The following is a 16,640-nucleotide window of genomic DNA, read 5'->3' as shown; positions in this document are numbered from 1 at the left end:
ACGAGGGCAAGCGATTCATTCCGCTGGACGACGAGGAGGAAGAAGAGTGATCAGATGAACGCTTCGTTTTCATAGCAAAATGAAGTCTTAAATGCATGTATGCAATCTGGCTCCCGGAATCCTATATCCTCGCTCTCCACTCTGATTCCTGAACGGGTACCTGCCTTGAAGTATGACACTTGCGCCCATTCCGACGCGTCGATCCATTCCCCGGTAACACTACGTTTGCCAGCCTGGGGTAATAGACATGCATCCGTTTTTTTCCTAGTCATGCTCCAGTGGCTAGATTCACAGGAGAGCTCGTCGGGTCGATATATATTCTGTCAGGCATAGGGTTAGGGCTTCCTGTTGCACCGTCATGGGAGCGTGCTGAGTGCTCACTGTCGTTCTGATCTCCCACCACCAACTCTCGTATCTTTATGCTCGCCTTGTGATTCTGCCTTCGAGAGTCGAGAGCGACGCCCTCCATCATGGCGGCTTTCTCATTGTTTCGCTTCGCTCGTTTCCTCCGTTCCATCTTCGTCCCGACTGCGTCCATCATCGGCTTCTCCTTCCTCCTCACCTACATCTTCATCCTCTACCAACCCACGCCTGGACCTGGAAGCATACAACGAGTAGGATGGCAGTCCTGGGAGATCATCACCGAGGGCTCCGTCGGCGGACAAGACACCGCGGGCAGTCTCGAGACGACCTCTGGCTCTAATACCGATTCGACCAATCCAACCGTGCCGCACGGGGCGGACTGGTGGAACGTCTCTACGACCACGGAAACCACGGACTCGGCCAGCCTTCCGTTGGATACCTGGGACCCAATGATGCAGCATGACACAGGACGTGCGTTTCTTCATTCACCTCAAAGGTCCTATGTACTCAACAGCATACGTTGCAGTGTCCGAAATACACATCACGGAGTGCCTTTTCGACCCGTGGTATGTGCCAATATCTGCGGACGTCTGTTACCCGTCAACCACCAAACAAGACGACGCACACAAGGGCAAGTGGGTACGAGTCGGCCCGAATCTGAAGCAGGAAGTCAGTCTGAAGAGTCTGGTGTGTCTTTCTCCCTCCATCTACTGTCGTCGTTTCTCGGGCTGAGAGGGACGCGCAAATAGAATGTATACTACCGTCGCACCCGACGACATGACATTCCCCTCGTGACCGAACTCAGCATCCTCCCGGAGAACCAAACACCCCCAGCGGGAAGCACCGGATGGTTGAGGGTTGACCACCCGATCAACCCCAAGGGAGCGAAGCGTTACCTCTGGTACAAGGCAGCGAAAGCGTGGAAGGACATGTCGGAAGGGGAGCGCAAGAATGACGTCGTCACCGAGATAGACGTCCTCTTTGGCTCTGACACGACGTGGTACGGCTTTGAGAAAGTCGACCAGGCGACGTTTGACGGCGACGGGAAGACGGAGCCTGTGTGGCTCACCCACCGGAAAGGCGTTCATTGTGAGTGCTCGTGTATGCTTGTGTATTCCCGCCACGCCGACGAATGTGCCCCACAGCCCCGCCGCGCGCCCCTCCCCTCCACTTCTCGCATGATGGAAAGTTCAAGATTATGCAAGTTGCGGACCTCCACTATTCCGTTTCCTTAGGGTCATGCAGGGACACGCCAGACCCCTGTACCGGCTCGGACAACCTCACAAACACCCTGCTCGGAAAGATGCTGGACGCGGAGAAGCCCGATTTTATCGTCTTTACTGGTGATCAGCTAAACGGTCAAACGACCGCATGGGACGGACGGTCGATCCTCGCCAAATTCGCCAAGGCAGTCACGGAGCGCGGCATCCCGTGGGCAGCGGTCTTCGGGAACCATGATGAAGAAGACGGCATGCTGAAGGAACACCAGATCCACTACATGAAGGGCCTGCCGTACTCGATGGTGGAGCGCGGCCCGAAGGACGTCCATGGCGTTGGCAACTACGTGCTCAAGGTCAAGAGCGCGGACCCGTACGTATCTCAGACTCTGCTTCCCCCATAATGCGTGACTAACGTGGTGTTTAGCTCGGCCACGCACCTCCTCACGATGTACTTCCTTGATTCCGGCTCCTACTCCGCTGGCTTCATGGACTGGTTCGGTCTCCACCCTACTGCGTACGACTATCTCCGCCAGGATCAAATCGACTGGTTCCTGCAGGAGTCAGGTATGCTTTTTCCTCGCTCCCCACGAACGTCCCGCTAACGCCCCTTCAGCTTCCATCGACACCGTCGAGCGCCCTTTCATGCCCGATGGCGCGAAAGACCTGGGCCACCTGTGGAAGCGACAGGGGCAGGTCATGCCAGGGTCTGGCCGACGCCTCGCCAAGCCGAACGCGCTCATGTTCTTCCACATTCCTCTGTACGTTGTTCTCCGCGTGTATCTTTTCTTCTCCCGCTGACACCGCGGCCGGCGTATCACAGTCAGGAAAGCTATTCGGCGGCCGATATCAACCCGGAGACGGGCCGCCCGCTCGATGTTGGCATCAGCGACATGGAGGCCAGCGGCGCGGCGAAGAAGCAGGAAGGCTTCTTCCACAAGGCCCTCCTCGAGGCGTTCGAGAGCGACCATCGCACCTCACGCGCACCGGAGGTCAAGGTCGTCGCAAACGGCCACTGCCACCGTGAGTGCTCGTCGTCCATGTGCGGCCGCGCGCTGATCGCTGTCGGCCTTGTCTATGCAGTGACAGAGAACTGCCGGCGCGTGAAGGGTGTCTGGCTCTGCTTTGGCGGCGGAGGGTGAGTGCAGTCCTGCCTCTCACATTGGTGGAGTCCGCTGATCGAGCCTCCCTCGCGCAGGTCGTACTCCGGATACGGCAAGGCTGGCTTCGACCGCCGGTTCCGCGTGTACGACGTCTCTGACTTCGGCGAGACGATCCGGACGTACAAGCGCACCGAGCACGACGAGATCGTGGATGATATGATCCTGGCCGGGCGCGGCGCGCCTCCGGTGTGAAGCTGAGTCCGGTAAGAGCAGGCTATATTGTAGAGTAGGGGCGTGGTATCGTATCATGTGTATGAGTACTTCTAATTCGCGGATGTTAGGTCTCGATTACGCTGCTTGTGTGCGACCGTTGCGACGAGGGCGAGATTATCAGAGAGTAGATGCATTTTGAAAGGGGTAAAGGCACGGCGGTGGCATTCCACTAGGAAGAGTACTGCCGGGTAGGAGACGGCTCCAACGAAGTTATAGCGTACGTCTATGTGTCAAAACTTTCGCTCACTCGGCAGTCATCGGTACTGTCAGCGGGATCGTCGCAGAAGCAAATGTATTATAACTGTACAAACAACGGCGGATTTCTCGGATCCCCCGGGAACAAAGCAGCACGAGCTTCGAAACTGTTTCACGAACTTGGTCCTGGTCCACTGGTGTCGTTCGGAGTGTTCTGTGAAGGCTCGACATTCATGAAGCCTTGATCCAAGCCCATACTCAGGTTAGTCATAACCGCCCACTCGTTCCACCTAGACGAGCTCTCGTTAGCACCGTACACCCCCAAGATCGACAGTCCACTCACCCAAACGCCCCCGTCTGCTGCGTCGTAAACATCGTCATCATGTCGTCCACGAACGCGAAGTCCATCGCCGCCGCCTCCACCGGCTCCCCCTGCCCCGGGAAGTCCATCCCGAAGTCCTGCCCCGGCGCGAGCGGGATTGGCATCGCCTCTGTCCGCCCCGAAGGCATCTGCACGCGGAACGCGTCGGGCGGGAACGCGCTTTCCCCTAGCGTCCCGTCCAAGAACCCGAACGGGGCCGCCGCAACGTCTCCGAAGCCGTCCGGCACGCCCTCCGACACCGCCGGGGTTGGGACCGTCGCCGCCAGGGACGACGGCTCTCCTCCGTCTCCGTGCGAGGCGGGCCCAGGCCCGGGTGCGGTGGCTTGAAATCCACTTCGTTGATCCTGTGCAGGCCCGCCTTGCTGTTGCTGGCCTGGGGGGCGCCTGGGGTGGAGCCGGGCGAGCTCCTCCGAGCGCAGGGGGAGCGCGTACGGGTGCCCTTCGCCTGGGGTGCCCACGCTGGTACGGGACTGGCGGCGGCGGCGGTGTACTCGAGCGCGCTGGGCGACTCGGGGTCCTCCGGGCCGCGGTTGTTGTAGTGCACGACGATCTGCTTGGCTTCGGCCTCGGAGGTGTTGACGACGAGGGGCGTGGAAGGAGATGGTTTGGTGTATGGTCGCTTCGCCGCGGAGAGTTGCATCTTGAGGACGTCACTGGACAAAGACGGGTGAGGAGAGCGGCAGAGTGGAATGGCGATGCTTACCGTAGAACCTCCGCTGCCCCTCCGCTGGTCGTAACAAGACGTGAGCTATCTGGAATGGAGGGATAGCAGAAGGACGTACACGTGTCTGAGATGGTCGAGAAGCTCGATGCACTTCTGCACGGAAACGAGATCGCGGCTGCTCCCGGCGATTTGTCGGTCAGACATGCGTTCCATCCAAACGTTGAGCATGAGTATGGTCCCGGCGATTGTAGCGTGGCCCTGACGGAGCATTCATGAAGGTCTTTCCCATAAGACGGTGGCGATGACGATGAGAACGTACAGCACATCCATAGTGCACCTTTCCTGTCTTCTTGTGGATTAGATCGAGTACGTGGACAGCAGACCTGGCCGCATTCATGCATATAATGTGGGAAGGGAACGCTCGTGGACCCCCGTTCGGTGTTGGGCGCATGAATGGGCGGTGCACGGCAATTTGGAAGTGGTAGTAATTCGCAAAAAGAAAGCCGGACTGCGTGAGGAAGATTGTGTCGGTGCGCTCCGGATCCCAGCGAACTGAAAACAACACCTCATTGTCGGGGCATTTTAGCGGCTGACCACGTGCTACTCACGATGTGCGGGAAGAGAATCGACCCATTTGTTGAGCGAAGAGTCGAGCTCGGCGACCACCCGTTGTTCCCAGTTGGGATCTGCACGGGTTGCTTGCATTCTGACCTTTGTGACGGCGTACTGTGTTGCGTGAATATCATTGAGATAAATCCTACATAATAGTAATGGTACTCACGATTGTTCTTATTGCAAAGAGGAGGATTTGAGTGAGTCGAATATAGCAGTTGAAGGCAGCGACCTTCGAGGGCTTCCCAGCAGGCTGCTTGAACGATGGCTTTCCCAACTCGTCGAGCCAATACTCATCGTCGCATTCCACCGGAAGGCCGACGTCAATGCTGTAGTAGTAAGATCAATCAATAGCATGGCAAGAAGAGCACGGCCGCATACTCCTCATCATGAATAGTAGGAGGCCTGCCGAGGCCGTATGCCATCATCCAATCTTGAGCGACGAGACTCCTGCAACAACGTCAAATGTGCCTCTCATCTCGGCCGAAATACGAAAAAAAACACACCAGAACGCGCGCTTGTACAACTCCTCTTCAATAGTCGGGGGGCTGTTATACATCATCTTGCGGTTAGCGCCGATATCGACTGCGAGACGGATGCCAGCGCTGGCCACAGAGAACGCAGCCTGTGGCGTCGCCGTTGACCAAAGGAACGTAGCCATGAGCTGCAACCGGGCGCGTCAGTGTGTGATACTCGGCAATAACAAGCTGCATAGCCTACCGCGTAAATCTGAATGTCGTAGAGCTCGACGGGCGCCACTGGGAGCAGCCGGACCCGATCGACTTTATCGTACCACGCCCATCCGGCCGAAGCGAGCTCCGTCGTCCCTGGGAGGAGGACACGCGGATCGTCCACGAAGCGTGCGGCGATGGCACAGACTAGCAACACAACGGCACCGAGTCCTCCCCTGCGCAGATGAAGCCCTTGGATGATGGAGCGTTTGAAACTGGGCTCATGTAGGACGGGATTGAAGTCGTTGACCTCTCGGAAATACGCATCAATGAGCGTGCCGAGGAGATCCTTCGGGGGAAAGTCTTCTGCTTTGAAAGGGGGCAAGCGGTCCTCAATCAAACGACGCATCCACTAACAGAACATTAGAACCACGTTCACAAGAACTAGAAGTGATGAATAACACACTGGATGGTGATGGTACTGGCCAACCGTTTGATGCCCCGGTTCACCAGGAGCTGGTCCGGGTCCCATGACCTTGCTCATCATATGCATGGCGTTGTGGATGAGAACGAGGGCGCTAGACTTGCCGTGGAACCGATACGAAGGAACGTCGACGGACAGGAGGCGCTTGTGGTAGTCCGCCTCGGTCAAGCCGGCTTCCCCGTATTCGTCGTCGCTGCTTTGCCCTCCTGTACCTTCATTAGGAGTGCTGATGGGCGGCATGTTGCTCAGCGCCTCAGATATCTCCAGTGTCGGGGTCTTGGAAGCCTTACTAGCATCCGGCGGCGAGTGCTCGTCTAGCTGTACTGCGTCGTCTGGACAGAGCTGCGTCGAGCGTTAGTTCATGCTGGAGCACATGGACAACTCAGCTGCACACCTTATTCAGGAGCGCCTCGACGCGCTCTAGCCGATTCTCCAAGCCTTCGACATAGCTTTTTTGGCAACCCATCCAAATAGTGAGACGAAATGTGACTTCAAAGTCTGATAAATGACCCACCTGCTCGGGTATGTAGACCTCTGCAAATGACGTGAGCGAAAATTGAGAGTCCTCTAATGTTCTCCTTACCTGCATCGCTTCGTTGTACGTACAATCCATTTTACGCGTCACACACCTGGTGCAACGGTTATCTGGCATCTGAGGACCGTCACCTGAGTATAGGACGAGGTCAGGAGTCAGTGTCGCAAATCCTGCACAAAACAACGCACATTTGACTGAGGGGTTTGTGAGCACATCAGTCTGTACACAGCTGGATGGATACGCACTTTTCTTACGCCTGCAGTGGTCGCAAGCACGCTGAAGCTTACGCTTCTTGCTGGATCCAATGTCTTCTTCCCCTGAAGACATGATGTAAAACCTGGCAGTCCAATCAACTTGATTGGTAGTAGTATATTCCTGGAGAGGGGCAAAGAACGCGAACTTGCCTGTCTAGTAGCTGGAGCACACAGCAAGAAGAGGTGGTAGGCAGACACTCGGTATATACGGACTGTGTAGCCTGCACAGCTCCTCGGTGTAGCTGCGCGAGGCGGTGGACCGAGAGTCGCTGGCGGCGGCCGGCGGGTGACGTAGACCGTGGGAGTAGAGTCCGAATTGATCGTAAGTCGAGCACAGAAATGTGGGCAGAGTCTTCCAAATTGCGAACCGCACCTTCTCTCTCTCTCTCTCTCTCTCTCTCTCTCTCGTCTATAAGCTGAAGATGTAGGCACCATGCTTGGCCGTTTCAACCGAAATCTCTGGTAGATATACCGACAATGGAGGAGTCGAACCCAGGCCCCCGCGCGCCACCTTCGTACGTTCCAGCGGCCGCATTTCACGGTACGCGCTTACGTAGTTACGACCGGAGTTGTTTTACATAAGTATGTAGAAGTCATCTACGCCACAGCTCCGGTAGGCGGTTTATATCTCTCTCTCTTCGCCGCGCGGGCCGCCCTGCTGCACGAGCCGCATTCGCATTCGCGGAGTCAGAGTACTTCAACTTGCTGGCTCAGCCCGGCGGGCCAGCGTCCACAGTGCGCTCTCTTGCCCCTCCCCGTCGTCTCAACCATACCCTCTTCAACCCCTTCACATCCGACGACCATGTCTCACACCGCCTGGACATCCGACAGGCTCGCGCCCAAGTCGAGCACCCCGCCCCCGCGGAATAAGCCAAAGCAGCAGCAGCAGCAGCAGGGCGGGAAGCAATCAGGGCCACCAAAGAGCGCGGAGGTGAAGAAGCTCGAGAGTCGAGAGGCTGCGCGACGGGCTGCAGAAAGTGACGGGGACGACCAAGGACCCTAAGGGCGGCTGCTTTTGTCTAGGTTCGTGCGCACTCGACATTCTCACTTGCGTGTTCTGAGCCAGTATTCCCCCACTCTGCACCTGCGTATATGCGCCGCTGAACAGCGCGCGTGCGCCCGCTCTCGCAGCACACGCCCATCTGCCGATCGTGCGCGCTCGTCCTCTACAAATCAACCTCCCCCATTCACATTTCCCACTATACCACCACCCTCCTCAGCGACGCGGCCCGACCGCCCCGCATCGACGACACGCCGCCAAGGAGGAGGCAGAGCGCCAGCGCGTTGTCGAGGGGCGCGAGCAGCCCAAGGCGCGTTCCCTACCCTCGGCCCGTCCTCGCGCTCCGGCACTCCCACTCCCCCGCGCATCTGGCCAACCAGACGCACAAGGTGCTCTCGCTCGACTCGAAGACGCACAAGGTGAAGGTCGCGACGTACACGCCGCCGTCGATGTCGCGCACGGCGTCGCTGGAGAAGGTCGCGAAGGCGGCCGAGCCGGAGTACACGCGAGTCCCGGCGCCGTCTCCGGAAGTCGTGGTCGCTCGGGCACCACCCAAAGACAGGCCGCGGGCGAACATGCGCGGGCCCAACGTCACATACATGCCACCCACGAGGGTAGTTTGATGACTGGTGAGCGTTGTCTCTTTCTCGCTCTGAAGAAGTCTTTGGTACGGCATACGTGGATGCGCCTAGAGGCCTGTACATGCTTGGTGGTGTCGAGGCGCCGGAGGCCATGAGATCATCAACTTTGCCCAACCCTTGTGTTCACTGAGCATTGTCGGTCACTGACCGCTCACTTTTCAACAGAACGCTCGACTGGCAGCAGTCTACTCAACGTCGTCCTGGACCGACCCCGGCGACAGATGCTCCGAATGCAGGACGCCACACCTCCGCTCAATGACCGCGACGGGTCGTTCTCCCCGCTCGGCTCACTTAAACTTAGCTCGGTGACCGTCTCCGACAGTACTCGTCAACTGGAGCAAGGTGCTGGAAGAAGTGCTGCGAAAACACACAGCATCTCGACCCCAGGCCATCTTCCGTACTTCTCACGTGGTCCAGTCAACATTCACTCCTCGACGGCGAGCATCAGCCGCAGGAGGGTCCATCTATCATATATCACGCGCGCCCGCCGCCAGCGTCGGCTTCCTCGAGGCGGTGACACGTGTGAGGGCGGGCAGAGAGCAGTCGAGGGACCCGCGCCTCGGGCGTCGAGCGAAGGCGACAATGATATAACCTGTACTTGGTGATCTGATACGGTGCTGATGTGGGGGAAGTCTGTTCGGAAACGAACCCCGTGTTCGAATCGCAGACGACAGTGCATAAGCACGCGCTGCCAACTGCATCGCAGCGATGCGTCAGATGGACGCCAGCCGATAATCAGCTGCGAGCTGCGAGCCATGGAGATGGCAGCTTCGGTACGTCGAGGGCTCTCTGATCGAGCTATTCGAGCACGAATGATCAGAATTTCATTGATATATAATGGGGTGTCGCCACCTTCGTCAACTGCTGTCTCGCCCTCTCCTTCTCCAGCCTCTACTCAATTCCCTGCGACTGCATGTTCGCTCGATCGTGCTGCTGCTGGGCATACTTGTCATGCCTGCCACTTCGGTCGGCCTGGCTCCCAACCAAATCAAGAACCTTGTCACATTCGGCGACTCTTACACTGATGTTGTGCGTATCCCTCTCGCTATGTCCCAATGCACTGAGCTCACACTATTCCCAGGATGCCCATGCGGACGGCGGGATCATGTGGCCCGTCTTCGCCGCCCAGGATGGAAACTTCTCTCTCTTCCCCTTCGCCAAGTCGGGGGCCGCGTGCTCGAACGATATCACTCCCCGGCCCTCGCCTTCCATCTTCGAAAGCCAGCTCCCGGCGTACTTCGCGGAGGTCGCCAACGGGTCTCTCACGCTCGATCCAGCTACTACCGTCTACACGTTGTGGATCGGAACAAACGACGTCGGTGTGGGAGGGCTGCTGGTCGGCCATGGCGCGCCGGGAGTGACGATCGTGGACACGGTCACTTGTGCCGTGAACTGGGTGGACGCGCTCTACAAGTCTGGAGCGCGTAACTTCATCTTCCAGAACGTGAGCCTTCTCAGCGAGTTAGTGCAGGTCCTTTCGGCTCTGACCTCAGCCCTGCCGCACAGATGATCCCGCTCGAAACGACGGTCCTCTACGCGGCCGACTCGTACCCAAACCGCTTCTGGACCGCGGAGCGCAACACGACCGAGTGGAGCGTGCTCATGCGCGAGATAACCACTTCAGGGAACGCCATCGCGAAGTTGATGCTCCAAGCCCTCGCGCCCACTCTCCCCGGGTCACATATCGGCGAGTCCTCCTTCACGGGTACCTGGCACTCCTCGTTAACGCTGCATCGTAATCAGGTCTCTTCGACTCGCACACGCTTTTTGCGGACATGTTTGCCGATCCGAGTCGCTTTCTGAACGGTACCGCGCCGCTCAACGTCACCGGCGCCGTTCACTCTTGCGTCTTCGCGCTCAACGAGAGCATGGGCGATCCTGGCGTGTGCACCGATGCCGTCGGCACTGACCAGGACAGCTTTTTGTGGTGCGTTCTTTGAGTTCGTCGCAAGAGGCTGTCTTACGATGGTGACTTCATGGCAGGTTCGACGAGTTGCACCCCTCGGTGCAGGCGGACCGAGTCGTCGCGGAGTTGATCGTAGGTTCGATTAACAGGGAGCCGTCGGCGGACAGGTACATCACTTGGCTGTCGTGAAGCGCCTTGTATGTTACGAGCGTCGTGCGTGCGTAATGACAACTTCCGGCCACGTTTCGAACTTCAGGCGCTTGCGGTTATAGTTCAAGTCCGATGATCTCTGCCTTGAGAGTTCCATGTCCCGAAAATGCAAGCATACTCCCCACTCAAGCATTTGCACAGGAAGACCTCAAAGTTCCGACAGTTCCCAGGGATTTCTCGTTGTAGCAGCGGCTCCTGCTCCGCTGATGCCACATGGTTGAATACAGGGAATACTTTCGCCACAGGCGTCCCCACTCCGTCTCCGCCATCGGGCTCACTCCCCCGCGTGAAGAGCGGCCCAAGAAGCGAGGGTATGACAAGAATGAGCGTTCCTTTGTGTGAGTCTCGGTCCCATGCTCTGAGGAGCCCGGTCAGCCACTCTACGTGAAGCAGTGCTGTTTCAGTATATATAGTGAGGCACTCCTGAGGCCGCCTCGCAAGCCTTCTTCTCAAGGCGCTCCGATCAGCACCGCGCCTCAGGATGCTCTCACTTGCTTGCGGCGTACTGCTCCTGAGCGCGCTCGCCTTGCCCGCATTTGCCTCGGTCCTGCGCCCGACCAGATTAAGAACTTAGTCACCTTCGGGGACTCCTACACCGACATCGTACGTCTCTGTATCCGCTGCGAGCTGAGCCAGACGTTGACATCCACTCAAGGACGCTCACTATGAGGGGGAATCGTTTGGCCCGTCCTTGCCGCCCGGATGGGAACCTCTCTCTCTTCCCCTATGCGAAAGCTGGAGCGACGTGTTCGAACAAGACCGTCACTCGACCAGCGCCGTCTGTCTTCGAGAGCCAGCTGCCACCTACTTCGAGCAGGTTGCTAAGGGCCATCACTCTCGACCCGGAGGAGACAGTATACACGCTATGGATCGGGACGAACGATGTGGCGCGAACGGCCTTCTAACGGGCCATGGGCGTCTGGGGTGACGGTCGTGGACACCACTTCTTGCGCGGTGAACTGGGTGAAGGTGCTGTATCAGTCCGGGGCTCGAAACTTCATATTCCAGAATGTGAGTTCCAGTCAGTATGGAGATGACGCACAGCGCCTCCACTCAACTCTCGTCTCTCATACAGATGATTCCGCTCGAGAACACGATCCTGTATGCGCCGGATTCGTACACGAACATCTACTGGACCGCGCAGCGCAACACGACGGAATGGAGCGTCTCCATGCGCGAGCTCACGTCGGCCGGGAACGCGCTCGCAGAGCTCATGCTCCAAGCACTCGCGCCCTCTCTGCACGGCGCGCACATCGGTAAGCTTTCGACCACTCGCGCGCGAAGAGCGTCCTGAATGACCGCACTGCAGGGCTTTTTGACTCGCACTCCCTGTTCGCAGAAATGTACGCGCACCCGCGGGGTTTCCTCAACGGCTCGGCGCCCCTGAACGTCACCGGGGCCGTGCACTCGTGCGTGTACCAGCTGAACGAGAGCCAAACCGACCCGGGCGTGTGCACCGATGTCGTTGGCACGGACCAGGATAGCTATCTGTGGTCCGTGATGTCTCCTTCTCATACGCCAAAGACTGGGAGCATTGACTTCGGTCCCGCAGGTACGACGAATTGCACCCTTCGATGCAAGCGAGCCGGATTGTTGCAGAGCTCATCGCGGGGTCAATTCGAAGGAATTCTACGGCCGATAAATACATCACTTGGATCTCGTAGTATAATTCAGGGACATCCCTGTACACATTGTCGATTTTTTGTCGGCGGTAGCTCGTTCAATAGCAGTGTTAGCCGCAGCAATGAATTGCAGCGTTTGGAACAGAACAAGAGCGCCAGGCACGCGAGCGCCGGCCTGCTGCGAGCGTGGGCGCTCTGAGGAAAGCGAACTTTAGACCCGGACTCGCTTGTTGCTGCTCATCGACCTGCTTTCGCCCTCTTGCTTTCTGGATGCTCTCTCTTGCTTGTACACCGTCTCCCGTCGATATCCTGCCCCACAAACGCGTAACTTATTGCATATACGACTATCTTCCACCGCATGGGACCCCCTCCTCAGCCCGGACCCAGCTCCGTCCCTTCACGCGATGCCGAGGTACACTTTCCCGTTTCACCTCACGCGTTTCACGCGTAACTGACCGGCACGTGAAGGTCGCTCGCCTCCAGAAGGAGCTCCACATGTGCAACATGCGGATCTCGCAGATGCAGACGCGTCTGGCCGCCACCCTTGACGAACTCGACGCGCTCCGAAACGCGCACCACTACGAGCTCAAGACGGAGCGGCGCGCGAAGGAGAAGCTCAGCGAGAAGCTTGACCGGTACCTGGACGAAGTCAAGCGAGCGGAGGCCGAGAAGGACGAGATGAGAGAGGTGGTGTCGATCTTGGTTGAAAAAGGTACGTTGCTCTGTTCGCTCGATGTAGGCCGGAATGGGACCCTTCGACGCGCGTTTGGTCGTATTTTTCGGCGGAGGAAGTTCGTCAGACGGTGTTATGCGCCATGGTGGAGTGCGGACAAGCGATATTATCCATCCTTGCACGCGCTCTTGGCCACACTTCCCCCGGCTTCACTTCTTGTGGCGTCACAAGACGTCACCAGTGCAGAGGCTGGTGTAGCATGGCTTGAAAGGGACATCTTGTACATGGCGCAATCAGCGACTCTGTCTCAGTCTGGTGGCTTGCAGAATATCTGAGACTACCACAGGAGGGATAAGTCAGATGCGCGGTTTGATGAGTCCCCGGGGACACAACGTGTCGAACACGCCTCAGGCGCACCATTCTGATGTGGTTTGAGCGTTCAAAACTCTTCACGTGTTTCCGCTCTTCAGCGTCGTCGACACTAGAAGTGCGGAGGTAGGCGGGTGTATTGAACCAGTTTTGAAGTCTTGCGGCTGCAAAACAACGTCTGTGCAGCCTGCTCCAAGATGCTTGTAGGGCTAACTCAGATTCTTTCGGTTTCCAGTTGAACGGTGTAACGATTACTCCACATGGCCCTACTCCAGAATGACCCTCGCGCGACCTCTTGGTGAGTTGTCTACTAATTTCTTATCACTTAATTTGACAAGCCTCGTTTATGTTTATGCAGATCCCTTGACCGGACCCCCCATCGTGCCAAACTCACGAACTCATTACGCCAACGACGACCTGAATATTGTCCGCGATGCGTTAGTAGCGTCCGTGCATAGGCACCTCGATGAAGAGAAGCGTGCTCACGCTCAGACTAAGGAGCAAGCAGACGCAGAGATCTTGCGACTCCGTGCCATGGTCGCAAGACGAGACGCCGAACTTGAAGCATGCGCCACCCATGGAAGCCATCAAGTCCTGCTATCGTCTCTTCGCGCCACCGACCCATCGCTCGTGCCTTGCGTTCACCCCGAATGCGCCCACAGTCGGCGACATCGCGCCGACTGTCCAATGCAGCAACATCTGTTGACGTCAGGGCAAGAAGACGGGCAACTTATAGCACAGGCTCTCACACGCCAGAGATTGCTTGAGCGTGAAGTTCAGTTCCTGGACACCCAAGTGAGATACCAACTTCTCAGCATGTCGACACCAGCTGATTCTCATTGTAGCTTCGTGATGCGCACACACAACATTCTAGAGCCGTCTATCCGAATGCTACCTCCACGATACCTCCCGACACCCCCTTGGGCTCTCAATTGCATCTACCCGCCGGGCCGCCCTCGCGAGGTCTCTCGCGGATGCCGTCTGCGCCACCGCCTCGGTACAACCGATCGTCGCAGTCTCGTTCCGATAATCCCGCCCGCCGTGATCAGCACGAGGTTCGGGATCACCATGACCAACGTGCCGACACGACCAACGCGCCAACCGCGAGAACGAGTGCGGACGACGACACGACTTACCTTCCGGCACTGAGACAGCAGGTTGAACTTCTCTCCACCGAGATCGCAGCCTTCACGGCGGAACGAGATGCTATCCGGAACATGCTCGCCGAAGAACTTCATCCACCAAAGCCGTTACCTGCGCCAGCACCATCTCAGGTAAAATCACTCGTATCGCTTTGAGAAGGATCCGTACATTGACCACTGTCATGCTTGGTAGGGTGGTCTCACGGGCCAGATCTCCGCTGCCGTCGCCCTTGAACCTCCACTCAATCACCGAGGGGTGCCCACTGGCGTCTCGCTCGACTTAGACCCGAGTTTCGGGTTTGGGGACGACGTCGTCACCTCGACGCCTGATGCGAAAGCGAGCACCAAAGTGCCACCGAAACCCAAACATCACTCCAAACGCATTCCTAAACACGCCCCATCAGGCGGCGCTCCGAAGTCGAGTGATCACTGTGACTGCGAGAGGTACGCCCGCGTTCACCTCTCGTAATGCATTTGGGAATGGCGTGGCGGCGTGCGAGCTGGCTGCCATCCCCTCATTGCTGCGACTCGGTGACGTGATGCTGATGTCTTCGCTCTTGTTTCACTTTGGGCCGTGCAGGGAAGCCCAGTCACTTCGCGACGAGCTCGGCGAACTCAAGCGCCAGTCCGCGCTGCGCGAAGGAGCTCTCCAGGCCGAGATCGATACACTGAGGCAAACCCTGTTGGGCGAAGCTCGAAGCCGGGGAGTGCCCGCGTCGAGAGACCGAAGGGTGCAGTCTGTCCCGCGCACACCGATACTTGGTCCTGCGGACCCTCACCACTTGCGTTGGGCCCCGGGTCCCAGGCTCAAGACGCCCAAGAAGAGGATACGGAACCAGACGACACTCTACTCCTTCAGGATCCCGCGACGCACCTCTTCAACCTCGCCGAAGTGGGTAACGACGACACCAGCCGCACCGACGACTCCGAAGAGTCGATGGAGCTCGCGACCCCGCTCCATCCGACGATCATCTCGCTCGCAGACGACGACTTCCCGCACTCCGCGACCGCGCCCTCGTTCGAGCACGACCAGGGCTACCGCCGCGCGGGGCTGTTCGACGTCGATGTCGACGCGTCGCTGGTCCCCCTCCCCCTCTCCCCGGACTACGTCGATGAGCCGCCGTCGCCGCCCCCGCCACTTGCCCTCTCGCCTGGCGCGCTTCCCGCGTTCCCACCTCCTGCGTTCTTGTGGTCGTCCCATCAGGAGCGAACGTAGAACGTGGCGGGGCGCAGCCTCATGCGATCGCGGGAACGTCGTGGCACCGCACAACGTGTCACTCTGTTGGCATCCTACACTTCCGGCAGCCCTGGAGGTCGCCGACCGGACGCCGGACCCCGGCCGTGCCAGCGGAGTTTTCAAGTCGGACCTCTGAGCGGACATCGAACAGACATGTTGGGATGCCATTAGGGCGCCTATATTACCCGCCCAGCGGCTCGATTACCTCGTCGTCTCAGACATAACCATCAGCCGCAGGCACTGGCTTCGGCCTCGCAAGGATCAACCCCGCCTCCACCATCGGCCCATGGGATCTATAATGAGCGGACTTTGCCATCGTCACGCCTGTGACCCCCTGCTCAAAGCACAGCCTGGCATTCTGGCATCCCGTGTCAACGTACACACCATGAACGGACTCACCGGCCGGTCCCGTGACCCTCCACCTATGGCGATCGTGGCCCTGGGCCCTCGCGCCCTATTGCAAATGGGCCTCGTCGCTCGCAATCGCGACATCGACACAATGCCTCACCGCCATCCTTTGCTGGGATCTGATCACCCCGGCGCGCGCGCACGACGGCCCAAGCTCTGCTGCACATCTTCGCGGTGCAGCGTGTGCGCTTGGCGATGCCTGCCCACAGCTCGATACGGTGCGTGTTGTTTGCGATGCTCGGATCGTGACGAGCGCCCTGGGGCTAACCTCATTCTTCATGATTAATTCCCCCAGATTGCGTCGGTGCAAGCCCGTCATGCCACCTTGTCTTCCGCGCTGGTCGCCCTTGGCGTCTTCTCCTCTGCCTTGATGTCAAAGGGTCTCCAGTGTTATGGGTGGTGCGGTGTTTCGACGGTGATTACCATCCTGTATTCCGGTGCGATTACTGTTACTGTACACTCTAACGGACTCTCTACACTGCCTCCCTGTTGATTTAGATGTTGACTGTAGACGGAGTGGATTCGCTAAGTCGCCACCCCATATGTCGGCCGTCGCGCCCTGCGTTCATGTGATTAATCTGTTCGCACCTGTGACGTGCATACTTGAAAGATTTTCCTCTGCGGTTGCTACACCCAATGGCGTACCCTGCCTCGGCGTTTCTCTCTCCGCTCACCCTAC

The 16,640-nt window shown here is 58.2% G+C and overlaps 5 protein-coding genes across 5 annotated transcripts; 4 read left to right on the top strand and 1 right to left on the bottom strand.

Moving 5' to 3' along the window:
• Positions 1-470: 470 nt before the first annotated feature.
• BXZ73DRAFT_102979 (Metallo-dependent phosphatase) lies at positions 471-2,935 on the top strand (the record flags this gene model as incomplete). The annotated part of the gene is made up of 9 exons (XM_048015435.1): positions 471-834; positions 890-1,050; positions 1,113-1,452; positions 1,509-1,953; positions 2,008-2,147; positions 2,197-2,341; positions 2,404-2,603; positions 2,664-2,718; positions 2,779-2,935. The coding sequence occupies 9 exons, from the start codon at positions 471-473 to the stop codon at positions 2,933-2,935; spliced, it is 2,007 nt and encodes a 668-aa protein (XP_047876259.1).
• A 388-nt stretch (positions 2,936-3,323) lies between these two features.
• BXZ73DRAFT_102978 (fungal-specific transcription factor domain-containing protein) lies at positions 3,324-6,826 on the bottom strand (the record flags this gene model as incomplete). Its single annotated transcript, XM_048015434.1, has 17 exons — positions 3,324-3,441; positions 3,495-3,906; positions 3,966-4,186; positions 4,237-4,260; positions 4,316-4,455; positions 4,517-4,749; positions 4,806-4,923; positions 4,979-5,138; positions 5,191-5,259; positions 5,316-5,473; positions 5,530-5,892; positions 5,947-6,306; positions 6,359-6,413; positions 6,479-6,498; positions 6,548-6,630; positions 6,688-6,693; positions 6,745-6,826. The coding sequence occupies 17 exons, from the start codon at positions 6,824-6,826 to the stop codon at positions 3,324-3,326; spliced, it is 2,622 nt and encodes an 873-aa protein (XP_047876258.1).
• Positions 6,827-7,555: 729 nt separating this feature from the next.
• On the top strand, positions 7,556-8,376 carry BXZ73DRAFT_78799 (uncharacterized protein; the record flags this gene model as incomplete). Its single annotated transcript, XM_048022937.1, has 2 exons — positions 7,556-7,730; positions 7,862-8,376. The coding sequence occupies 2 exons, from the start codon at positions 7,556-7,558 to the stop codon at positions 8,374-8,376; spliced, it is 690 nt and encodes a 229-aa protein (XP_047876257.1).
• A 969-nt stretch (positions 8,377-9,345) lies between these two features.
• Positions 9,346-10,489, top strand: BXZ73DRAFT_102976 (GDSL lipase/acylhydrolase; the record flags this gene model as incomplete). Its single annotated transcript, XM_048015433.1, has 5 exons — positions 9,346-9,423; positions 9,476-9,838; positions 9,901-10,099; positions 10,138-10,321; positions 10,378-10,489. 5 exons carry the CDS (start codon positions 9,346-9,348, stop codon positions 10,487-10,489), a joined length of 936 nt encoding a protein of 311 aa, XP_047876256.1.
• Positions 10,490-11,392: 903 nt separating this feature from the next.
• Positions 11,393-15,532, top strand: BXZ73DRAFT_102975 (uncharacterized protein; the record flags this gene model as incomplete). Its single annotated transcript, XM_048015432.1, has 10 exons — positions 11,393-11,521; positions 11,586-11,766; positions 11,820-12,003; positions 12,063-12,122; positions 12,520-12,544; positions 12,601-12,844; positions 14,360-14,448; positions 14,510-14,760; positions 14,897-15,047; positions 15,122-15,532. 10 exons carry the CDS (start codon positions 11,393-11,395, stop codon positions 15,530-15,532), a joined length of 1,725 nt encoding a protein of 574 aa, XP_047876255.1.
• Between the last annotated feature and the right edge of the window lie 1,108 nt (positions 15,533-16,640).

Source organism: Epithele typhae, assembly GCF_022376455.1.
Source record: "Epithele typhae strain CBS 203.58 chromosome Unknown BXZ73scaffold_36, whole genome shotgun sequence".
In the NCBI taxonomy this organism is placed as follows: Eukaryota; Fungi; Basidiomycota; class Agaricomycetes; order Polyporales; family Epitheliaceae; genus Epithele; species Epithele typhae.
The sequence above is the reverse complement of the archived record's forward strand: the minus strand, read 5'-3'. Positions and strand labels throughout refer to the sequence as shown.